The sequence below is a fragment of the Mesoplodon mirus genome, assembly GCF_964341445.2.
Source record: "Mesoplodon mirus genome assembly, chromosome: 4".
NCBI classification, from domain to species: Eukaryota; Metazoa; Chordata; class Mammalia; order Artiodactyla; family Ziphiidae; genus Mesoplodon; species Mesoplodon mirus.
In genome coordinates, this window is record NC_138979.1 from 12,704,416 (window position 1) to 12,730,220 (window position 25,805).

General features: G+C 44.2%; 1 protein-coding gene across 1 annotated transcript; it reads right to left on the bottom strand.

The window, feature by feature from the left end:
• Positions 1 to 1,924: 1,924 nt before the first annotated feature.
• On the bottom strand, positions 1,925 to 24,012 carry MSRB2 (methionine sulfoxide reductase B2). The gene is made up of 5 exons (XM_082619266.1): positions 23,862 to 24,012; positions 14,921 to 15,021; positions 9,380 to 9,456; positions 3,801 to 3,948; positions 1,925 to 2,680 (listed from the first exon to the last, which is right to left on the bottom strand). Exons 1-5 carry the CDS (start codon positions 23,977 to 23,979, stop codon positions 2,576 to 2,578), a joined length of 549 nt encoding a protein of 182 aa, XP_082475392.1. The 5' UTR covers positions 23,980 to 24,012; the 3' UTR covers positions 1,925 to 2,575.
• Positions 24,013 to 25,805: the final 1,793 nt, after the last annotated feature.

Sequence of the window (25,805 nt, forward strand, 5' to 3'; positions counted from 1 at the left end):
ACAGAGCCCCTTTTATCCTGGGATCATTTGCCAATTCTAAACTCTGCCAAGAGCCTGAGAATTTAGGCTTTGTACCCACAAAGGGCATCTACTAGGGGACACAGAAATGAGCAGAGCATTTATAACAGAGACTTGGGGACCCTAAGTAAATGGCTAGTTTTCATCTTAGCACATTTGATGAATATGGGACCTGTGTAGGTCATGGTGCTAAAACCCTAAGTGGAGAGCCTCTGAAATGCAGGGCACTGTTTTTCATCAGTTTTGTGAGCAGAGATTAAAAGTTCAAACTGTTTCAGGAGGAAAGGCCTCATAGAATTTTCTTTTTGCCTGTTGAAGATGGAGAACTGTAACAGAGAACTGGAATCCATAAAAAAGAATCAAATGGTTATTTTAGGACTACAAAAGTACAACACTTAAAATTAAGAATGCATAAGATGTGTTTAACAGCAGACTAGACAAGCAAAAGGATAAGAAGACTAGTAAATTAGAGAAGAGGTTGACAGAAAGTATCCACAGAGAAATACAGAGATTTAAAAGAACGGGAAGATACAGAAAAGAGCCTTCGAGATATGCGGGATGCAATTAATGGTCTAAAATTTGTGTAATTCAAAAGGAGATAGTCTAGGGAGAAAGAGATAATATCAAAACTGATGAAAGTATCAACCTAAGATTCAAAGAGCTCTGTGAACCCCAAGCACAATAAATACAAAGACAACCACACCAGGGCGCAATACAAACTGCTGAAAATCAAATAAAGAGCGAAAATCATAAAAACAGTTGTGGGGGGAGGGGAGCACATTACCTTCAGAGGAGCACCAATTGCACTGACAGCCGATTCCTCAGGAGAAGCTATAGAAGCCGTACGACAATTGAATGACACTGTAAACTGTCCAAATAAAATCCCTTCAAATTGGAAGTCTCTGTCCAGGGGAAAGGATTCTTCAAAAATAAAAGGGGACCCAAAGGTATACATTAAATACGTGCAGTTTTTAAATATGTCAATTGTACCTCAATAAAGCTTTCAAAAAATGAAAGGCGAATAAATGCATTTTCTTACCAATAAAAACTGAGGAGATTCACCATGAGAAATCATGAACTAAAAGAAACAGAGTTCTTCAAGCAGAAGAAAAAAAAATCCCACAGGGAAACATGGGATTTCAGGAAGAAATAAAGAGCAACAGAAACAGCAAATATGTAGGTAAACATAAATGAATATCAACATATACACTCACAATGATTTGTGGGGTTTATATGTGTATAAAATCAAATACATGACAGTAGTAACACAAAATATGGGAGAATGTTAATGAAGTTAAAGTGTTCTAAGGTTAACATTCTTGGAAAAGTAGAAAAAATTAATAATTTTAGTATGACTGTAATAAGTTAAGGATGGATATTGTGATTTCCAGGGTAAGCACTAGAAGAAGAGTTCATAATGCGTAACAGAGTAATAAAGAGAAAAACAGAATACTTAAGTCTCCTTTCTGTCCATAAAATCTCAAAGAAAATGACTTAAACACTTTCAGTAACAAGTTATTCAAGACTCTCAATTTGTAAAAAACACTTGAGTTGCTATCAGCATTGGTGTAACCAAACACCTACTACCACGTGACCTAATTATTTTTTGGCATTTGATTGAGTCATTTTTATAAAAGAACAAATTCACAGACTTAGACAAAAAGCAAACAGATTTTAGTAAATATTTTATTTGAACTAAATTAAAGTTTGACCTAATTATTTTTTGGCATTTGATTGAGTCATTTTTATAAAAGAACAAATTCACAGACTTAGACAAAAAGCAAACAGATTTTAGTAAATATTTTATTTGAACTAAATTAAAGTTTGACCTAATTATTTTTTGGCATTTGATTGAGTCATTTTTATAAAAGAACAAATTCACAGACTTAGACAAAAAGCAAACAGATTTTAGTAAATATTTTATTTGAACTAAATTAAAGTTTAACTTTGTAGCCACTTGTATTCATTATCACTGAAATCTAGCAAACTTCCATTGAAACTTAAGTTGCCCGTAGAGAAGCTGGAACTGGAATGTTCAAGACAGTCTAAAGTTTTGAAAAAAATATCATGCATCCTGTGGATCCCCCAAGGCACAGCTCATCCACAACCCTCCTCCTCGTTGCTTCCTTCCATGCTGGGACTGTGAATTAGTCTAACTCCATATATTCTTTCCTCTTTTCACTTGATCTCTCACCTATATATGTCCATGAAGAACTGAACTGCAGTGGAACGTTCAGGGTGGTTTTGTAGGAATTCTTTGGTTTGTCCATCAGCCTCCAAATGTCCCCAAAGAGTCATGCCCTCTGGTCCAAGCAAAGCCCACTGAAGTCAATTTAATGGAAATGGTTGCCCCTCTGTCATTTTGTGAAATTCCAATCAAAGCCAGAGCCAGGGATGAGATGACTACAGGTAGTAAGTTAGAGAAGGTGTGACTTGCTTGGTGATAGCAGCAAACTTAGCCTGGTTTAGTAGGTAATAAAACTAGCCATTCACATAAATTATGAAAATTGAGTTTGGAAATGAGGGAGTGGCGAGGGAAGCGGACTCTTGGAGGTAGTCAGTGTTTGCTTGGTTTGAACTTGAGTGCCAGACTGTTGATGCAAAACCTCTGACCAGTAGGCCCAGGTCCATCAGGAAACACATGGCCAAGGTGAGCTTCGCACTGCAAGGAGAGAAGCCTCTGTCATTCCTCAACTGGGACAAGCCTCTTTATGTAAAACCAGACACATGAATCCCACATGGCCACCCCACTCGAGTTTTAGACACTGGTGTGGGGAAAAAGTCTACTGTACCAGAATTTTTTTTTTTTTTTTTTTTTTTTTTTGCGGTACACGGGCCTTTCACTGTTGTGGCCTCTCCCGTTGCGGAGCACGGACTCCGGACGCGCAGGCTCAGTGGCCATGGCTCACAGGCCCAGCCACTCCACGGCATGTGGGATCCTCCCAGACCGGGGCACGAACCCGCGTCCCCTGCATCGGCAGGCGGACTCTCAACCACTGCACCACCAGGGAAGCCCTACTGTACCAGAATTTGATTAAGAAATGAAAGGATGCAGAGCACAGTAGTGGCCAATAGCTCTCTCCTTTATCAGTGAGAATGTGAGCAAGTGATTTAACTTAGGCCTTGATTTACTCATCTATAAAATGGGGACGATAATTATACCTATGTAATAGAGATGTTGTGATGATTCATTGATACGACACATCTAAAGCACTAACACAGTTCCTGGGTGAGTACTCGGTAATCTCGTAGTCAGTGTATGATTATTGTTTTTATTGAAGACAAGACTAAGCTATATTTATCTGCTTACAAAACCAGAACATTTGAGCACCCAAGGATATCACAGTGAATATGCTGTCTGGATTTAAGCCACTCTCTCCTACCAAGCTCACAGGAGGAATAACGCGCTGATGTCACCTACAGCGCTGCTCCGCCGGTCGCTGACACGCTGCAGCGTGAGAAGGGGGCATCGGGACGCCAGCTATGCTTGGCCTTCCTGCTGACTGTCCCTGTGCAGCAGAATGTGAAGGGCCAGCTCTCTCTCTTTCAGATCCTTGCCCTGCTCCCATCTCAGCAAGGCTTGAACCAGGAAAGGCTCCTTCTCGGGTCTGCAGTGCCCGGAGTGATGGGAGATAGGTACCAGCAGCATGGGAGAAACCCAAGGTGCTTCCGTGACAAAAGTGCTCCCGGCCATAACACCAGATAGGCAAGGACAAGCGAGCTCTCTGTGGCATTTGGGGCGGCATTGGGGAAAACACATCAGAGAAAACAAAGACACCCACCTGCTTGCAGATGACCTCTGTGCGAGCTAGTCCCAACGAGGTGTCCACACGTCGCAAGATCCCTGTGTTACTCTCATCAGAGCCAGACGTCCCGTGAGCCTCAGAAAACGAAGGCCATCCAGTGCCCGAGCAGTACTTTTTCTCAGAGCTGTGTTAGACATCATGATACTACAGCTGTGAAGGCTGCTATTACCATACAAAGAGCATTTTATGCCCCGAATCATTTTTCTACCAAGCACGATTCGATTCCCTTCTCCTCTGCCAGATCCCAAGGCCAGTTCCGTGAACGACTAGTTCCACAGGAATCTGCCCACTGCATCTCCACTATTAAAGACGCCGTCTCATCAGGTCAAAGATTTCTTGTTCCTTTGATGTCGAAGCCATCCCACTCAAGGACTAAAAACATGAGGAGCTTTGTGAACTGCTGCACCTTAGGAAACAGATCAAATCCCTGTGTTCTAAACGTAGCAAAGGGGGAAATGGAAATGAAACAGTAGTGGTCGAAGGAGGGCATTGTGAGTCTAGCGTATCAGAGAAGCGTGAGAACTGATGAAACAGCCGTCTTCAGCTACCGGAACTTTGGGTTATCTAAATTCAAAGCCTGACTGCCTTCAGGGGTTCAAGAGCTGCCTCTGTCACTTCTTAGCTGTGTGAAATTGGACAGGCTGCTTATTCTCTCCAAGCCTCAGTTTTCTCATCTGTAACATGCAAATAATCATATCTACGTTATAGAGATGCTCTGAGGGGTTAAGGAACTATGCTGTGGGGCAAGTGGTGATAGATAAGCCTGGGCACCCAGAGTCATCACTGCAGTGCAGTGACCTTCCCGGGGAAGCGCCACAGGGACAAATGATGCTGGGGGAGGGTGATGGTGGTGGCAGAGGAGCCGGCAAGAGGAGCAGGAGGGCAACAAGCAAATCTGCTCATCAGAGACTCGCTCTCTAAGTGCTTTGAAAGATGATTCCCTTAAATCACACTAGGAAACAAATTTTAGATGGCAGGGAAATGGCTCTCTCTATCTGAGGAGGAGAGACAAGAAATGAATTGTAAATTCTTCAAAAAACCTCCCAAAACACCAAAAACTGAGTAAAGAGGGGGGAAAAGTAGCAAATAATCAAACCCCTAGACTATGAGCACAGAAGGAAGGTCAGTTTAGAGCACGAACCCCAGCAGAAAGAGTCTAGTGCAAGACAGAGACTCAAACGTTCTGGTCTTGGGACCCCTCTGTACTACAAAATTACTGAGGATCTCTGAGAACTTTTGTTTACATGAGTTTTGTCTATCAATTCTTAACAAATTAGAAATTATAAGTGAGAATTACAAAAATATATATGCATTAAATTATTTTTAAAAATAATAAATTCATTATGTGCTAACATAACCTGTTTTTACAACAATAATTCTATTTTCGAAACTGAAACAAACATTTAGTGCGAAGAGTTGCACTGTTTTATAACTTTGTAAATCTCTTTAATGTCTAGCTTAAAAAAAACGACAATTGCCTCTTTATATGTGCTCGTGCATTCAATCTGCTGCAATGCTGTTTCGACTGAAGTGTAGGAAGAGGATGTGGTCTCGCGGATACGCAGTTGCAAAAGGGAGCACCTCGAAGAGCCCTGAAAAGATCCCAGGAAGTCAGGTATAGCTCTGAGGTTGACTTCTGAGAGAGTCAGGTGTGAAGCCAGGCTCTGTCTGTTATGTCTATGCAACCTTGGCAAGTTACTTAATCTTTTAAAGCCTCTGTGTCCTGATCTTCAGAATCGTAATGGCATTGTTATTTCATGGGGTTACTGAGAGGATTAACTGAGATGCTTTCTACATTTACTGTTTTTAGGATAGTGTTAGACACGTGGTACTTAAGTCAGTAGCTATTATTTTTTGAATATCATTATTATTATTAGTAACAGGTATCCATGAAATTTGAGCAGCTGTGGGTCCAATTAGAAGTGTCTGCACATTCAGATTGGGTTCTCTGCAACCCTTTTTGTTTTCCAAGGGTTCAAAAATATTCATCCGAGCTACTTTGGTCCAGGGAAAAACATTTTAAGTATCTTTTAATCATAGCTTTTCCACACTGAACATTATACATAGACTAGTGATCATTAAAGGAATTTTGATGGAGAATTATGAATATAATAATTTTTTTAATGAATGAATCTAAGACTAATAAAAAGTCATTTAAAACATTTTATGGGAAACAAAAGTTTTATTGATGCAATTAACAGAATCTAGAGATTTTACCAGGTAATATGAGAGGCCCATCATGTATCATTTAAGAGTGAAAACTTAAATATTAAGGTGAATTAGAAATTCCAAAATAACATATTTAAATGATTAGCAGATTGTAAGGCCCTCCCTTGAGAAACTAAAACCATTCTGTACCACCTTTAGTCATGTACTCTTAGAGGTGCTTCTTTTGTTTGGTTTTGTTATATGTTTATTTGCTTTGTTTTTATCTTAGTTTCTGGAAATTCCACAGCCCCCCAAAACAGCAGCAGAGGCACTTGGTGATAACTGACAACCCTCATGGTAGAAGAATTTCCATTCCTTTGAAGGAATGGGAGCTCACAAAAGGTTAACAATGTTACTAAGTTCCTATTAACACCTAGGATGTCAGCATATTCTGTAAAAAGGTAACTAACATCAGGCTCTCAGTTTCCTTCTATTCTAAGATTTATGACCATGAAACATGTGATCTCACAGTAGATTTTAATAAACACTTTCAGAATCAGTGTGGGGGGGGCGGGGGGAGGAGAAGGGAGGGGAATAGAGGAAGCAGGGGAGGGGCAAAGTCACAAAATTCCAAGGTTAAGAAGCAACAGCCTGGAGTCCCCAGGGGAGTGATAAAATCCCGAGAGGCTCTTGACTTGGAAACCCTGGATTAAATGTCTCTGAGTTGTCTCCCCCAGAATGTGCACCATACTGGTTTGGCCCGAAGGGAAGTGTGCAGGCAGCAAGGAGCCCAGCAGCCAAGAGACAGTGATCCCTCATCCACTTGATTCCTTAACTGTTTAGTTTTGGTTGACTTTTCACCTGGTTTTGACTCTGTACAAGCATTTGAAGGAATGTTTATTTCTTTTCTACTCCTGCTCTCTATTACTGAGGCTGGAGACAGGGGACAGAGAGAGAGGGAAAATGAGAGGTCAAACAAGAAAGCTATCCACCCTCCTGAATGGGAAGCACCGTCAGGAATATAGTCTTCATTTATAGATTCTCATTAATTAGAAGAAATTCTCAAGAGTTCCTCATTATCAAAGACACATTCATGTATATGGCCCTAAGAAGGATCTGTCTCTAAGAATGTCTCATTGCTAACATGTATCCAGTGCTTGGCATGTGTGAGGCATTGCTCTGGTGCTTTCACATGTATTAACTCATAACTCAGTTAATCCTCCCAACAAGTTTATGAATTCAGTACTACCAGCATGCTCATGATACAGGTGGGGAAACTGAGGCCCAGAGAGGTTAAGAAACTTGCCTGAGGTCACACAGCAATGAAGCCAGGATGTACATCTACAGACTTAACCACTGTACTACACTGTCTCTCCTATAAATAAATGCATCTTTAAGAAGAGTACATTCTGGAACATAAAAGATTCTTATGAATATATTCTTATTTTTCTCAGTCTCAGCTGCAGCAGCAGCAGCAGTGGGAGGAAAAAAAATGGAACAAACTCAAAAGTCCTTAAGAAATGAAAATGGAAACTGCAACTAAAACTACATGATTAAAAAGAAACACACAGGTTGGTAGGTCATTAAACCGGCCACTTGATGAAAGGGCTTTTGGGGAACTGGCTGGTATTCTCACGAGTCTTGGCTGCTCTGGGGATGGTCACTCAGCTTCCTTAATTTGGACGAGCACTGTGCTAATACAGTGGCTACTGGTCACATGTGGCCTTTCACGTTTAAATTATTTAAAATGAAATAAAATTAAAAATTCAGTTTTTCAGCCGCATCAGCCACATTTCAAGTGCTCAACAGCCATGTGTGATTGGTGGCCACCGAAGTGGATGGAACAGATATAGAACATTTCCATCATCATAGAAAGTTCTACTAGACAGAGTTTTTTGCTCTGGTCTCTCCGGTCCTTACCTGCCCCCAACATTCTGTGATTTCCTGACAGAACCTGGCTGGGCATTGGGTAGGAAGAGAGTGTCATCTTTACAGGTACAGAAACTGGAACTCCAATGAAGTTAAAAAACAAAGACTCAAATGTAGGAAGGAACATGCTCTTGCAAAGATGACCTCACATCTTTTGCCTTCACAGTCGAAAGATGGAAACAGAACATCTGGCTGTTTACTGCATAGTCACAAGGCCGTGCTTTACACTTTTACAACACGGTTCTTTGGCTAAAAGCAGAGTGGCCATCTCAAAGTCCCACTTCTCCCTTTTAATAGAACCAAGAGTCAAAGAATAACTAATGGTTCAGAAATATGCATCCATTTTACTGTTCCTAGCGTCCCCCAGGCCATCTCAGCCTGACTGCCATCTTTTTTTTTAAGATTTATTATATTATTTATTTATTTATTTATTGGCCGTGCCGCAAGGCTTGTGGGATCTTAGCTCCCCAACCAGGGACTGAACCTGGGCCCTTGGCAGTGAGAGCAAGGAGTCCTAACCACTGGACTGCCAGGGAATTCCCCTGACTGCCATCTCTGCTATCTCCTCACCAGCCACCGACAGAGTGAATGAATCCGGACAAAGTCCTGCCCTTCCGTGAGTGTGAAGGAAAATCAATCCTAATCGTTCCTCGTCCTTGCAGGCGGGGTCTGGCTTTCCAAATTCAGCCCACATTAGCAGCCTAGGAAAGCCCAGTCTGCTCAAAGCCCAAAGCACATAATGAGGCACTGCCTAATGGAAGATTCACAGAGCTGGCTTGATTTATATTTTATTCTAAACCAATTTAGGGTTGATGCAAAAGAAAGGAAAACATCTTTGAAGTTCTGAAAAACAGGACTTCAAAGATGTTTTCCTTTCTTCTTCATCGAATCTACTTTTTTTAGACTGTTTCCTGCATGTCTAAACAAAAAAGCCTTTGTTGAGAGATTTCAGATCCTGATTGACTTAAAAGAGGCTTTGAAATCAAGGGACAATTAAATTTACTTTTAGCTACACAGAAGAGGACATGGTATTCACTACCTTCAAGCACTGTGGGGAATCTATCCTCATAAAATTCGACATTTCCTAAATTAAATTATAAACCCATTTCTCCCTGGGAGAGATACAGTTTTAATCACATGGCCAAGCAAATACCATTATGGTTTAGATTTATTTAAATACTTTCCCAGGGAAAAAACTCTAGTAGCTTTATCTTAAGGTGCCCACCAAGTTTGTTTTGTTTTTAGCTGTTTCTTGGGGATACAGAAAGAAAGGATATAGGCTAAGAAGTTAATGCTCTAAACACTAGAAATAATCAAGATAGGCAAGAATCTTAAACGAACAGCCCTCCTCATAGCAACCAGGCCAAATGAGAAGGGCAATTAAAAACATCGTGGGTATTTATCCAAGGCCCCAGGAGAAAGAGCTGTATGAGTTGAGGGGCTTACTCTCCTTCGGTACCTTTTGATGTTTATCTCACCTGAAGAGCGGGCTGTCACAGCATACACAGTGATACATTCCTGATCCCTTGTTGTTCAGGTAGATCCCACTGAAAGGCTGAAAGTAAATGAGATACATCACGTTCAGGTTTCTCATAACTCCAGCAGGACACAATACAGCAGATCCAAATCCAACATCAAGTCTCCCAGTAAAGGAATTTTTGTACTAATTTGACAAAGTGCAAATATCACTGGAGAGAAAATTACAATGCGCCCAGCAAAGAAGCCTACAGGCTTGTTTACGACCGGCCTTTATTGTGCCAAATATTCAAATTATGACATTAATAATGCTTTGTATTTATATAGCACCTTTCACCCAAGAACATCAAAGCCTGTGAAAAAGCAAGAGAACCGAGCCTCTGGATTGTGTAAGATCTCAGTCACCATTTCAAAAGAGTTAATACAACAGGAATCTAGTCCACTGTCTAAAACACTTTGAAATCTCCAATTAAAGACAGGATATAGATACATATAAAGCAAAGCTCAGTGAGATTAGCTTGTGCCTTTAATATGCTTCACGTGGTGTTTAGAACACTGCATACTTAATACATGCTAAATAATGAGCTAGATTCTTGCAGGGCCTAAGTTACTACTTAGACGAAATTACCATGTTAATTGTGGCTTAAGGAGTTTGCAGGTTCCGAGAGGAAAACAAGGAGACTTGAGGCAATGAATGAGCCAAGACTAATTTTTTTAATGTTATTTTGTAAACTGATCTCATGGTTTGAAAAAAAAAAAAAAAGACTATTTTTGCCCAGTTCCTTCGTCATCTCCTCTGTCAAAGGAATGTCAAAAAAAAGAAACTCTTGGGCTTCCCTGGTGGCGCCGTGGTTGACAGTCCGCCTGCCGATGCAGGGGACACGGGTTTGTGCCCCGGTCCGGGAAGATCCCACATGCTGTGGACCGGCTGGGCCCGTGAGCCATGGCCGCTGAGCCTGCGCGTCTGGAGCCTGTGCTCCGCAAGGGGAGAGGCCACAACAGTGAGAGGCCCGCGTACTGCAAAAAAAAAAAAAAAAAAACTTGAACGAGCCTAGTGTGAAAATCTACAAGCAGTGGCTAGTGGCAGGCGCCGTCCCATTTTATGGAGAGAGGCTGAGGCACAGGGTGGGTCACTGAGTCCCAGAGCTGACTCAGGAAACAAGCAGCCCCCTTGGTCCTCTCTAGACGTCCCACCTCAACAAGTCCACAGGTCAAACATTCACATTCCTCCTGGTAGGATTAACAGCACATTTTCAGGAAGCTGCATAATGGACAATTTCAAATTAGCCTACTGAGCCAACCATCTCAGCACACTTGGATGTTTTCCCTCTTTAAAAACCCTGAACAAGGGCTTCCCTGGTGGTGCAGTGGTTGAGAGTCCGCCTGCCGATGCAGGGGGCACGGGTTCGTGCCCCGGTCCGGGAGGATCCCGCGTGCCGCGGAGCGGCTGGGCCCGTGAGCCATGGCCGCTGAGCCTGCGCGTCCGGAGCCTGTGCTCCGCAGCAGAAGAGGCCACAGCTGTGAGAGGCCCGCGTACCGCAAAAAAAAAAAAAAAAAACAAAAAAACACAAAACCCTGAACTTGGCTGCAGACATCCAAACAGTGGTGAGCTGGTCTTTCTCTGGCCCGTCCCCTCAAAGGCCTGTACCCAACGCTGGCACGAATGGGCATCTGGAATGGAAAGGAAGTTTCGCATCCTCCCCTCCCCCACCTGGGCTGATGAGACACACATGCCAAAGGGCTACCCAGACCTGAAGGTGATCTAGAAAAGCCTACTCATGCGATCTGGACAGCCTGATAATATTCAAAATATAATTCTGTCATTGCAGGGACAGTTGGGCAGAGGAGGTGCCAGGGAACTGGTAGCAGAGTAAGTTAAAAAACAATCAAACATAAAAGAACCCGTAGCCGACGTATTTTATGAAATGACGTTTCTCCTCCGCCTCCTCGCCTGATTTCCCCTGTCTGCCCTCTCACCCTTCCTCCCCAGTTTTATACAACTCCTATCACTTATTTAGGGCTTCTCGCTTGTTCATTCCAGTACTTACTTGAAAACCTAGTGTGTATCCAATGCTGGACTGGGTACTAAGGCTGCAGAGATGGAAAAACAAAGTGAAACCAAACCAACCCACAGTTCCTGCACTTGGAATCTGCTACCAAGTTGGGAAGAGACACGTGAGCTGGCAGCTGTCACACCACATGACAGGAGCTCTGATGGAGAGGTCAGTAGGGAGTGAGGATAGCACTAGGCCCTTTACTACTAGGGGAGTTTTCACCAAGGCTTTCTGGACCAGGTAACGTCTGAGGTGTCTGAGATCAGGGTTTTCTTTTTCTTTAATCTTCTATCATTATTTTTCATTGCACGGCTGATTGGTGTTTATTACAGGAAATGCCAAGACACTACACTGAGTTCTGAAGGATGAGTACGAGTTAATCAGATGAAGGAATGGAAGAGTATTTCAGACAGGCCAGCAGCCTGGGCTGGGCCCACATGACAGAGCAGGGCAAGGTGGAGAAGAGGTTGCTGCAAAGGTGGGGAGGGCCACGTCATAGTGGCTTTGATGAGACCATGCTGAAGAGTTTTCATGCCATCCCACTGAACATGGAAAGCCGTTGGAAACTTTGAAAGTGGGTGTGCACACGATCAGAGCCGGTGTTTATTAACAGAAGGAGCACTTGACATGCACATGAAGAATGGATTGGAGTCGGGGCAGGAAGACACTGGAGGCAAAGGACAGTCAAACGGCCACCAGTTCAAGCCTAGATTTAACTGTGGCAGGAGCAGTGGAAATAAAAAGACTAGAATAGATTCAAGAATTATTTAGAAGAGAGAACTGAAATGCGTGACTGTCAGAGTCAGAGACATAATGACTTTCAAGATACGCCTTCCCCTGGGTTTTCAAAGTCTGTCCTAAGGACTGAGTATTCGTGTACTGCCCCCACCAAATTCAAGTTTAAGCCCTGACCCGCAATGGGATGGTGTTAGGGGGTGGGGCCTTTGGGAGGTGATGAGGACATGAGGGTGGAGCCCTCAAGAATGGGATTAATGCCCTTATAAGAAGAGACACGAGAGAGATGACCTCTTTCTCCACCACGTGAGGACACGGCAAGAAGGTGGCCATCTGCAAACCAGGAAGAGAGTCCTTATCAGGAACTGAATTGGCTGGCACCTTGATCTGGGATTTCTCAGCCTCCAGAACCCTGAGAAATGAATGTTTGTTGCTAAGGAGCCCAGTCTGTGGCATCCTGCTACGGCAGCCCGTACTAACACAGTCTGTCTGCACCAATGCGAGTTCTCTCTTCTTTTATCTTTTCCATACTATGAATACATACCTGTTGGAAACAGATGATACACTCAAAAGGAATGATTTGCAGATAATTTCACACAGAACTATTTACAAGGGTGGGGACAGGGCCGATGGAGACCAACGGGGAAGGTGAAGCACCCCCGGGCCAGTGACTGAGAACACGCTACTGGCCTGTGGGACACAGTGTGGGCAGGACCCGTGAGGCTGCAGCTGGAGGGGAGGTCTGCCAGCAGAAGCTGCAACCTGCATGGGAGGAACACAGTCCTAGGGGGACCCTGGACGCCTGTTTCTCCACTGTGCCCTCTGATCTTGCTGGCATCTCCCAGGGGCCAAACCCAATAGAGGGCAAGGGAGCTGGTTAGTCTTCCCAGAACTCAGAGCAGAGTGAGGCATGTGGGTAACGGATCTGGAAGGCAAAGAATGACCTGCATAAAACCTACCTTCTACTGATATTTGACTTTTAGTTATCGCTTGACCAGGCTGTAAACCCCTTTGTTGTACTTAGCAGAGTGCTAGCAAGTTACTGCTGTCCAATAAAAAGCATGTGCAACTGAATTTGAATTTTGAGTCACCAAACAGAAAGCTGAGGTGTTTTACTTCTCTTTCCTTACCCTCATGGAGCTAACTAAGGCTTATAGTTCTGCAACGTTCTAAAAAGTTAACTGTGGAAATGGATCAACTGAAAGGGATTTATAACATTACTTAAAATAATGGATGATGCTCATTTTGTCAAACGGCCAAATGCACAGAGTATATTATACCATTTGTTTGAAAATCCCCCATATTAATTCTCCTAAACATCTGGCAGCTCATCTCCAGGCTGCCGTCTCCAGCTCCACACCTGTCCCTAGAATAGGGCCGGCTTACAATGCTATGGGAATGCACACAACTGCACAGGGAACCACGTGTGGCTCCCCTGTGCTATCTGCACTATGGCTAATGTAGTCTCTTTCCCACTGAAGCCTTTGTTAAAATCCCACCCACAGGAAGTTTTCAAAAATACCAGTATTTCACCAGAATCTATTGGGATCTGCTGGCCTAACGGCTTTAGCGTCGGTGGTGAAGTTGAGGGTGAGACCACGGTTATACGGTCATAGCACATGGACAGTTTACCTGAATTTTGCAGGGACTGCTAAATTCAAAGCTATAAATATTTTACAGCTTTTAAAACCACTGCGCTGTGGTCCACTCCGTGGGGTCTGCTTCACCAATGAAAATATCTAATAACCTGGTTCAATAACTATATTCCAGTGGTCATATTTGGGACTAAGACAGACTACCTGTTGGGAAATGCAGCACAGTAAACATGGTACATACTATAAGGGCTGTTCTCTCAGGAAATGAAAGAAAGCTGAGATTATTGAAGGCAGCTTCAATAATGTGTCCTCCTCGTGGCCTGCAGTCATGCGACAGTCACCACGGTTTATTTTTTGAGCGCCTGTTATCTGCAGGCACCATGTTATGTGCTGGGGTATACCAAGGATGGCAAGTGCTAAGAAGAGAAAGTACTGGTAAAAGCAAACCCATCGGGGCTGAGGAAAGGCTTCCCTGTGGGAGTGAGAGTGGGACTGAGAGCTGAAAGGTAGGTTTGAATGGGTCGGGGTGTTGGTGGTGGGGGAGGACACAGGGTGAAAGGGCCTGAAGGGAGGGGAAGCCCAAGGTCTGAGAGCTGAAAGAGGACAGTGTGGCCGGAGTGCAGTGACCAGGGGGAAAAGTGGCCAGATCTGAGGACAGGGGATGGAGGTAGGGGCCAGAGCCTTTAGGGCCTTATTAGCCACTTCTCAACTTTTCTCTTTACTTTGAAAGCAGTGGGAAGCCACTGAAGAATTTCGAGCAGGGGGTGATGTGGTCAGATCTGTTTCCAAAAGATCTCTTTGGCAGCCATACGGAGAACGGCAAGGTGAGGAGCAAGAGCAGCTGGAGGCAAACGCACGCGAGCCAGGGCTGGTGGGAGCCTGGACCAGCCTGCAGGTGAGAGCAGCGGAGACGCCGAGTATGGGAAGGTCCTTTCGGAGGCAGAATGGGTGGGCGAAGCGACGGAGGGCAGTGTGTCCAGGGAAGGATTCTGGTTTGCACAACTGGATGGATATTCGTGGCCGAAGAAGGAGAGCAACGAAAGGCACCAGATTCGCAGAGCAGATGTGATGAGTTAGGTTTCGTAGCGAGATAGATTCCAACCTGTCCTGCCCTGCCCCCAACACATCTACTCAGAAACTGTCGGTCGGTGTAGCTTACCGGTTCCGTCCCTTTTTCTCTTGTGACATGGAACTGCTCTGGAGTCAGCTTCTTCTGCAACTCACTCTCGGAGAGAACCGGCTTCCGCTTTGTAAGGGACCCTGTGTTGTTCAATAGGAATTAAAAAAAAATTAAAACAGCAAGGCCCGGAGTGCTGAGGTTGACTTCCTTGGATTTGTCTAAGAAAATTTAGTTATTTACCCAAAGAATTAGAGTCATGCCTTTACTACAAATATTTATATGTTTAATTGTTCTTCGTATTTCATTACATTGTTAGGGATCTCAAAATAACTACTGTATAAGAATTTATTTACTTTAATAGCAATGGTCGACAAATTGCAAATTATAAGATGGGTGCTACTGACTTTCAAATGATGTCTGTGATCAAGTTAAGGACTTTTATATTTTCTATATTATTAAAATATATTTTGCTTGGAAAAAAAACCAGTAAGGCACAATGACCTTTTCTTCTCTAGCCTCTCTCCTAAAGTGCACCATCTCCCAGCAAAACACGCCATCTCTTCCCCTCCCCCTTCCACCCCTTTCTTCTTCACAGAGACCAGAAAGCTCAGGTACAAAATACTGTAATTGACTCATTAGTTTAATAAGAAATGAGTAATAAGTAGAGAGCCAGTTTTCCAGTCCTGCTGGGGCACAGAAGATAAGAGGCAGCTGAAATACGAAATAAGGTAGAATAAATTCTCCTTGGGTTACTAAGGGTAGAAGTTCATCTTTCTTCTATTACTACGTTCAAAGGAGTGTTTCCTGTCAGGATTCAGCTGGGAGTAGCTGAGTGATTGGAGAGAAAAGATCATGGAGCCAGTGGGTTATTAAACCCCTCTTCCTTGCTGGTTTATAAAGATATCTCCGATTTTGTTTGTCAAGGGAGGTCTTTTATTAAAAATTCTTTTTGGGGCTTCCCTGGCGGCGCAGTGGTTGGGAGTCCGCCTGCCGATGCAGGGGATACGGGTTCGTGCCCCAGTCCGGGAGGATCCCACATGCCGCGGAGCGGCTGGGCCCGTGAGCCATGGCCGCTGAGCCTGTGCATCCGGAGCCTGTGCTCCGCAGCGGGAGAGGCCACAACAGTGAGAGGCCCGCGTACCGTAAAAATAAAAAAAATAAATAAATAAAAATAAATAAAAATTATTTTTGTGTGGAAAAAATAAGAGACTCCTAGAGCACATACTCCTGAACAGGAAACTGAGACCTACCATAATCTATTATCATGCTTCATGTTTTTTTTTCCACTTTTGTCTTCCTTTCTTCTGCTCCCTTCAGCTTCTATTTTACAACTTTTTTTCCAGTGAGTGTAAACATAATAACTTTAGCCAAAGAGAAGTAGGAAGCCTAATGTATATTATAATAAATAAACGTTTTAATCATCCAAACGTTTTAATCATCCAACGTTAAGAATATGAAAGGACCTTATCATCTGCTTACACCTCAACTTACAAAGGAGAAAATGAGGCCCAAAGGGTTAGCAACTTGACCACAGCACTGAAGATGAAATGTTAAATACCTGTGATGTCACCACCCACATAACAAACATGTCAGAAAATCGTAGCTGAATTTAATTTTTGGTTACAAAAAAGAAAGTCCTAAATAATCTCTCAGCAAGAGAAGACTTATATCTTCATCACGAGTTTATAATACTGCACAATATGGTATTTTCAGTATTATATATTATTGACTGCTTATGGTTGTCTACATTTTATTTAAATATATGAGGTGTCCTTTCTTAAATACTTTTTATAAGGCCACGGGGATTTCTTTTTTCCAATGGAAATATACCTCTGAAATACTCCTGTGGAAATATTGCTCAGTTACACACAAATTTTTCAGGAACTCAGCTCCTGGGGAGCAAAGCAAAATGTATTCATGTGATAAATTATTACTGCTTAGTGACTTTCAGAGTTATTATGCAGAATGCCAAGTAATAAAGGGAGAAGGAATGATGAAATTTTTAAAATCACCATTTTTGCAATCACTAAAATAATAGACGGATTCAAGCAAGAATCATCAGGGAATTCTAAAACCCTTGGGTGAAAAGACTGTTGAAGAATGGAAAGTCACACATTTTCAAAATATGATCCCTCAAATTATTAATTTTACAAGTAAGAAAATGTACCTTTACAACAGAAAAGTCTAGAAATCACCACCTCAACCAAGTAAGCAACGTTAGCATCAGTGACAGTGGGGCCGGCTGACATCATGTGCCTCTGGGTGGGACGCGCTGCACTGAGTCTGCTCTCAGAGAGCTCACCAGGACTTCTTAGGGACACCCAGGAACACTTCATCCTCATCCCATCTACTTCTCCATAGAAGTGACACTAGACACTCTCTCTTTCTGGTATAGTCGACTCCCTCAGCTTCCATGACACCAAATCCTCCTGTCTCTCCAGTTCCTCCCTCTCAGCATCCTTTCTCAGCTCCCCTTCCTCAAGCCATCCTTGAATACTGGTGTTCTTTAGAGGAGTCTGTCTGTCTTAGGCTTTCTTCTCTCATCCCTCCACACCCCCTCCCCCGCCCTGGGAGAGTTTATCCTTAAAGTACCATCTACATGATGAGACTCCCAACCTGTTTTTTCCCTCCATCCTAGATCTCTCTGCTGAGTACTGGATCCATACACAATCCACACCTGGATATCTCCACTAAGCCCGTCCCAAACAAAAGAATTTAATGTACCTCCTCCACCCCAACCCAAATCTGGTCCTCCTCTCATGTGCTCCAGCTCATCAATTTCATGTTTCAACCCAGAAAGCCAGGCCATCATCCATGACTCTTCCCTTGCCCTTGCACCAAGCCTGTTGGTTCTACTTCCTAAATAACTCTAGGATCTGCTCATTCTCACCCCTCTGCAACTACCTTGGATCACGCCACCATTACCTCCAGCACAGATGATTACAGATTTTTTTCTAATTTGTATGCTCTCCCCTATTCCAACCGCTTCTTTTTCCTCACTGCCCAAAACTGTTCAATGTGACATAATACCCTCAAGATAAATTCCCAACTCCTTGATGTGACTTCCAAGGCTCTTCATGGTTGGCCCTGCTTACCACTTCCAACTTCTCCCTTTTACTATGCTCCAGTCCCTCTCAACTGTGGTCCTCTGAGTTCCCTGAGAAGACATCATAGTTTGTTTAGCTTTTTACTTGTTGTTAAGATGGAGTGAAGGCTTCTAAGATCCTTATGTGCCAGGACAGAAACCAAAGTCTCCAATCTCTGGTCTCAGTTTACATGTTATCTTCTCCAAGAAATATTCCCTGACCCCCTAAGTCTGGGTTGCAAGCTCCTCCTCTGGGTTCTCACGGCCCTCAGTGCTTCCATGATAGACATGACAATCGCAGGTTAATTTGTCTGGATGTCTCATTCAACTAGAAGCTGAAAGTCTGAAAAAACTGTGTCTTTGTTCAGTGTACCCCTATTTATCGGTGCCTTGGCGTTTGATAAATATTCATTTCTTCATTCATTTGGTCATATTTACAGAGCACGTACTATATGCCAGACACTATTCTAGACGCTGGGGATACAAACGTAAAGAAAACAGACAAGAGTCGCCGCCCTTATGGAGTTGCAGTAGAGTAACGACGAATGTAAAACTTCAGATGATATTTTCAAAAATCACAAAGGAGATTAGAGAGCGTGAGGATGTGTGTGTATGTACTGATGTGTGCGTATACACACACAATTTAAAATAATGAGGGAAGGCCTTATTAAGAAGGCGACATTTCAGCAAAGAGTTGAAGGAAATGAACAAACACACAACGTGAATACCTAGGAGACCACTGCAGGCAAGAGAAGCACCAGGCTGGGTGTGGCTGGCGCATCTGATGGACAGCAAGGAGGCCAGAGCAACGGCGGTGGAGTCAGCAGGGAAGGTTAGTAGAAGTGAGAGCAGACGGATGATGGGGGCCAGATCATTTAGGGCCCTGAAGGCTATTGTAAGGACACTGGCTTATGTTCTGAGTGAGTCTGGAAGTCACTGGAAGGTTAGCAGAGGCACGACATGATCTAACATATCTTAAGAGGATCAGTGGTTGATATACTAAAAAAATATTTGAAGCAGGGTAAAGTCTGAAGCAGGGGAACCATTACAGAGGCTACTTTAATCTGGCTGAGAGGTGGAAACCTGGATCCGGGTGGCAACAGGAGAGTGGCTAAGGAGGAGCGAGACGCTGGACACAGTCTGATGGAGGAAACGGGGGATCTGCTGATGGGTCAGATGTGGAGGTAAGAGAAAGCAAAGGGCCAAGGGTCATACTCCACAGCTTCTGGGCTCTGAGAGATGGGGGAAGACTACAGGAGGAGTAGGTTTGGGAACTTGGTTTTGAATTTGTTAACTTTAAAAAAGCCAATCAGATATGCAAGTGGAGATGTCAAATAGGCAGTTGGATATATGGATTTAGAGTTCCAAGAGAGGTCTAGGATGAAAATATAACTTTGTGACTCCTCAGCCTTTAGATGTTATTTATCTTGGGGACTGGAAGATCCCCAAGTCAGTGAGTGTAGACAGAACAGAGAGGCCTGAGGGCTGGACTCTGAGGCTCTGCAATATACAGGTTGAAGAAATGGGGACAAGCAGAGAGGTGGGAAGGAAACCACAAGAATGCAGTGTCCTAGTGAAATGGAGCAGGACCCTATGGTGCTTGCCCCCATGTCCTCAGGCTGCCTTTTGTCTGTGGAAAAACTTTAGCCAAAGAATAAGTTTAATCAGAGAAGTGAGATAATGCAGAAACAAAGGAAAAGAGTCCAACAAGACCAAATAATAATAGGTTAGTCATTAAGCAAAGTCAAGGACCTTTAGTGCCTCCTCAAGGGCTATAGGTAATATTCCGAGCCATACCCTGTGAGCTGTCTTACAGATACTGAAACGCCGCAAGGTGGAAGAAGTTACATGATGACCAGGCTGTAGCCATGACATAAGCAGTCACAATTCTGAGAGCTGGCCTTAAAGAAATGGGAACAAACTGACCCTGGAACTGAAGATTAACTGCACTTAAAACAATCAGGATGACACTGATCAGACCACCGATGACCAACGTCAAGATGACTGTCAGAGCTGACTGCGCTGTTGCTGCGTGTAGCCCCCTCCCCGCATCTATAAAAGCTCTTGCGGGGCTTCCCTGGTGGCGCAGTGGTTGAGAGTCCGCCTGCCGATGCAGGGGACACGGGTTCGTGCCCCGGTTCCTGGAAGATCCCACATGCCGCGGATCGGCTGGGCCCGTGAGCCATGGCCGCTGAGCCTGCGCGTCCGGAGCCTGCGCTGCGCAACGGGAGAGGCCACAACAGTGAGAGGCCCGTGTAACGCAAAAACAAACAAACAAACAAAAAAACACCTCTTGTCCACTGATTGTCAGTCGGGGGAGTCGGCCTTTGGACAGGCCTCTGCCCCCTCCCCCGCCAGGCTGCCGGCCCCTGAAATAAAGCAAACTTTCCTTCCCACCAACCTGGCCTCTTTATTGGCTTTAGAGCGGCGAGCAGCCCGACCCCACTTCCGGTTACAGTTTCTGGCTCCCAACCTGGGGCTGCTGCACTCTCGCGACATCTGCTCCCGGGATTTTCCCGAGCTGAGCCGCCATGACGACGCGCCCGCGTGGCTGTGAGGAGCCGCTGCTCGAGGCTCGCTGGCCCCGGGAGGGGGGTTTGGGGGGACGCTCCTAGCAGCTGCCGAAACCATGTGTTTGGGGGATCCTCCCTGTTTCTCCCCTACTCGGCACTGGCTGTCAACGTACGCTTTTCCTTGGTGGAACGGAAACATGCATCTGGACATGCTGACGAGCTCCATGACTGAGTAAGTCCACCGGTGTGCAGCCGGACAAACTTCTCTTTTGAGCACGAAGTGCCATCTGCGTATTTTGCCAATTGGTTCTGACGTGTCTGACATTGAGGGCTGTTTGTGAGCACTGAGTGTGTCATTTGGACATTTTGCCAATTGGTTCTGACGTGTGTCTACTGTCGAGGACCCTTTGTGTTGGAGAAGTGTTTGGGACTCCACGTGGATCACTGTCTTGGAGGATTGTGACAGTTCTGTCTTCTGGTATGTGAGTGTGTATTTCATTTGTGTGATTGGTATCTTTGCTGTCCTTTGTAAAATGGGAAGGTCAGGTTCAATTCATTAGAAAAATTTTAGCTATGAGATTACGACTAAAGAAAAAGGAAGATAATTTTTTTAAACAATATATGACGACAGTATTCTTTATACTCCGGAAAATAATGGATAAGATTAAACTATTTTGAAATTCCAAAACCGGTTCTTTTTGCATATGCAGTTAGAGAAAGCTGGCTTGATAAAATACTGTTTTCAGAATTCTGACCCTGAGAGAACAAAAATATGCATAGGAGAAAGCTTGACGTTAACTCTTATCATGTCCTTGAAATACAAACACAGCCCACTTTGCCTGAGACTTAAGCCTTGGGTTAGATAGTAAAACTTCAAAAGATGTTTAGGTTTATTAAACACACATCTTGTACCACATTAAAGAGAAATTATGCTATGAGAAAAATGTAAGTTTTTAGAGGTTATGGAATATGTTCTTAAGTTTGCCAATCAGTAAATGCTGGTATAACAGTTCAATTACTTGTTTCTTGGTTTTGTTAAGGCTTTTTTTTTTTTTTTTTTTTTGCGTTACGCGGGCCTCTCACTGCTGTGGCCTCTCCCGTTGCGGAGTACAGGCTCCGGACGTGCAGGCTCAGGGGCCATGGCTCACGGGCCCAGCCGCTCCGCGGCATGTGGGATCCTCCCAGACCGGGGCACGAACCCGTGTCCCCTGCATCGGCAGGCGGACGGACTCTCAACCACTGCGCCACCAGGGAAGCCCTGTTAAGGCTATTAAGGGTTAAAAATTGTAATATGTAATTAAAACTACTAAAAATCATAAGGGAAGCATTTCAGTGTGGAAAGCAAGTAGGATATGTGTTGTCGGCGAGAGAAAGTATAAAGAATGGAGATATATTTGTTGAGGAAAAAATGAGGATAATAATTTGTCCTACAGTTGGTTGTTTTTGGATGGGCAAAAAAAAAGGGACAAATCATATGGATACAAAGAGTGATTAAAGGTTTGTGAAAAAAGGGAATTTTGAGAAAAGAATTTTGTACATTGAAGGAGTGATTAAGGTTAGATTGCGGGCTTCCCTGGTGGCGCAGTGGTACTTGTTTATGTCTCACTAGTCCTCCCCACAACGTGGATAACTAGGCCAATGTATAAACAAGGCCCCAAGTCCACAACACAGGGTTAAATGCAGCTGCACTTTTAACCTTTCCATTTCTTATTTAATTATAACTAATGCTTATTGTATGCCTACTAAGCACCAATATTGTGATAAAACATTTTTAGTTTTTTTTTTCATTTATTCTGTAAAACAACCCTACCATTATCACTATCCTTATTTTATAGAAGAAAAAAACAGGCTTCAGCGTACCAAGTTCAAGACGTGCCCAAAGACACAGGGTCAGTGATTGACACTGTCGACTCTGAAACCCCCTTAACCACAAAATTACTACCTGCCCATCATTCTCAGCGGTTGCCTACTAGTTTGTTGAATTGAACTTTCATGGTTTACTTAAGCATTCCTTAACTGATGGATGTTTGGGTTAGAGCCAGTTTCTAGTTCTTAAGAGTAGTTCTGTTAAAGACATCTCTGCACATATAACTTTGTTCTTCTTTAGAATTATTTCCTTAGAAGGAATTCCCAGGAGGGGGTGCCTGATAAGTTAGCAGTTCCTGTATTGGTATCTGGCCAAATTTTAACTTTGCTGAAGAACCTCAAATTCCAGGGCGAGTCATTAGGCTGTTTCCGACAGCACCAAGTACAAACATGAAGGACAAATTTCTGCTGAAACCACCACCCTATAAATGGGAATGAGAAGAGCTCCAGCCCACAGCTGTGATGTTTCCATCACCTATGGTTCTCAGGAAACCAATGCTTGGCACACAGTAGGCACAGAACAAATAATCAGATTGGCTGACTAGAGACACCAAGAGGTTTCGAAGGCCATGGCCCCAAGTCATGTTAGATCAGCTCCCACCGCACACTGCCAGGGCTTTTATTTATTTAACACAGCATTTTGAAAACTTCAAGGGATAAAAAGAATTCCAAGTGACTGGGTACATTTTCAGCACAGATATATAGCTTTAAATGTCTTCAATGGACACATAACAAATGGATTCAGAGATTGGATGGCTAGGCATCTGCCCAGAAAGCCAGTGGACACGAGGCACTAGATTCCCCTGAAATAGGCCTGAAATACAGTGCCAGCTAACGCACATCTCCACAAGTGACTCCGTACTAAAGGATGAAATGTAAACGTGCCCCAGTCCCACAGAGCAGCCAAAGGCATTTTGTAGAAAATACACAGTAGGAAATACACACACTTTTCCCTAGTCTGTATCACAGCCATTGACTAACTAACCTCAGGTTAGAGGAGGTATGGATTATTAGTCCACACGTTTCCCTGGGTCCTGGAAACACAGAAATAGAGCAGGTCAGGGAGCAGATCCACAGGCATGCAAAGTCTGAACCGCCTGCTTCTCGGACGCGAAAAGCAGCAGACATAACTGGAGAAGGGGGACAATGTAACAGAGCAGGGGCCACTGCAGCAGAGAGCGCGCGGGGTGGTCTGCTGACCCAACACCTTGAGGCCCGGCTCTAGAGCATAACATTTTATGCAAAAAAAAAAAAGAAGTGTGTGCACGTTTGGAGAGAGGACGTATACCTTTACACAAATCCTCACAGGGGGCAGTGACCCCCCCCGCCCCCCGCCCATAACAATTTACAACCAGCTGTCGCAGAAGGCAGGAGGTGGGCGGGCAGGGGCGTCCCGAAGGAGCTTCCCGAGAAAGTACCGGCAGGTCCAGAACCAGGCGGGCTCCCAAGTCCTGGCAAGTGAAGGGAAACCGAAAGCCGGGAAGTGGCGGCGGGGCCTGCGAGGCCCGCGTCCTACCTGCGTCCTCAGGTCCGGTACTCGCACCGAGGCCGCCCCGGTCCGCTCGGCCCCGCGCCGCCCACCCGGGCACTTCTCGGAAGGGAAGGCTCCTAAGCGCACGGAGGAAGCGCGCCATGACGCTGTACGCGACCCGGAGGGGCCCACGCCGCATGACCCGCCCACGCCCGCAGGAGCCGCCCACGTCTTCCATGCTCCGCTCCGCCTCCTCCCACCTCCCCTCCTGTCCAGTCTCCAAGCACCACACCGCGCTGTGCTCCTTACCCCACTCCTGCCCTTCCCGCTTTCCTTCTAACCGCTTCTTGCTCCTGCCCCTACCGTCTCCCCTTGGCCGCCTTTGGCCCCCTCGGCCCCTGTACCGCCTACCTCCCTGCGCTGCTCCCCCAAACCTGCTTCTCCCCTTGCTGTCTCTTCCCCTGGTCCCACCTCACAGCACCCATTCCCACTCTACTCCCGACGCCCTCTCCCCCCACCCCACTGATCTGTTTTAGTTTGTTTGCATTTTCTAGAATTGTTTATAAATGGAACTATAGATTAGTTTGCTTTTTCTTGAGTTGCACGTAAGTGGAACCATTTTTTATTTTGTCTTGCTTCTTTCACTCAGAATAACTATTTTGACAGCCCTTCCTGTTCTTGCATGTAACAACTGTTCATTCCTTGTTGGTGCTGAGTACTATTCCATTTATAGATATACAACAGTGTGTTTACCTAGTCACCTGTTGATAGACATTATCATTCCCAATTTTTCCTTATTAGAAGTAAACCTGCTGGGAACATTTCTGTGCAGATCTGTGTGTCACTGACCAGAGTTCTTGGACTCCTTAATCAATAGAAATTGATAAGAGGCCAGACAAGAAATTCAGGCAAGGCTTTATTGGCACTCATACTGCAACATGAGGGAGCGAAAACAAGTAACAGGTTCCCTTGCTCGCTTCCTGAGGGAGGGCAAGTTGTTTCCTTACGTGGGGTGAGGGTCGGCGGCGGGTCCAGGGGCTGTGCTGGAGGGGTGGCTTGGGTGGTTTGGCCACCCCTTTGGTGGTGCTGTGTGCAGGGTGCCTGTGCAGGACCCTGCTTTTGCTTCCAGCTCCTCAGAAGTGGCAGTTGTGTTTTTGGTCTTTTTGTATGTGTTGTTCATAATTTGCCCCGACTCACAGTTAATTTTACTCCCTTATAGTTTCTTTGTATTTTGTTTCTGGAAGAGAAAGTTTGTCCAGGTGCAAGCACTACAGTAAAGGGTCCCAGGTCCCAGCCTTCCTCATTTACATGGACATGTGCTTTGCTTTCTCTTGGGTAAATAACTGGAAATGGAATGGCTAGGTCATAAGGTAAGTGTAACTTTTTAAAACTACCAAAATGTTTTCCAAAGTGGTTGTTTCCCCTTCCATTCTGGGGAGGACCACCAGCTTTACAGAATCCACCAATGCTCCTCTCTTCCAGAAACACCCTCACAGATACATCCAAATAATGTTTAACCAGTTATCTGAGTATTTGGTGGCCCAGTCAAGTTGACCCGTAAAATTAACCATCACAGTTCCAAATTGGATAAATAAATAGGAAAACAACAGGGGGAACACTGTAATAACCTACAAACATTTACTATTATGAATTTAAGGAAAATTAATATTATCTATTTGGACAACACTCAAGTCTGACTGGACAGATGGTTAAAGGATATGAGGAGATGGTTTGCACAAGGGAAACTACAAATAGTGTACAATCACTTGGGAAAATGTTTAGCTTCCCTAATAATTAAAGAATTGCAAATTAAAAGAGTCCAGTATACTACCTCCTACATATTAAATTAATAATAGTTTTTAAAATCCAAAGTTAACAGTGCTTTGGAGACTCAAGTATACTCATGCATTGCTTGCAGAAATAGTGGAATAATTTTTCTGGAAAGAAATCTGACAACATGTACCAAGCTTCACAGAATTCATTATATCC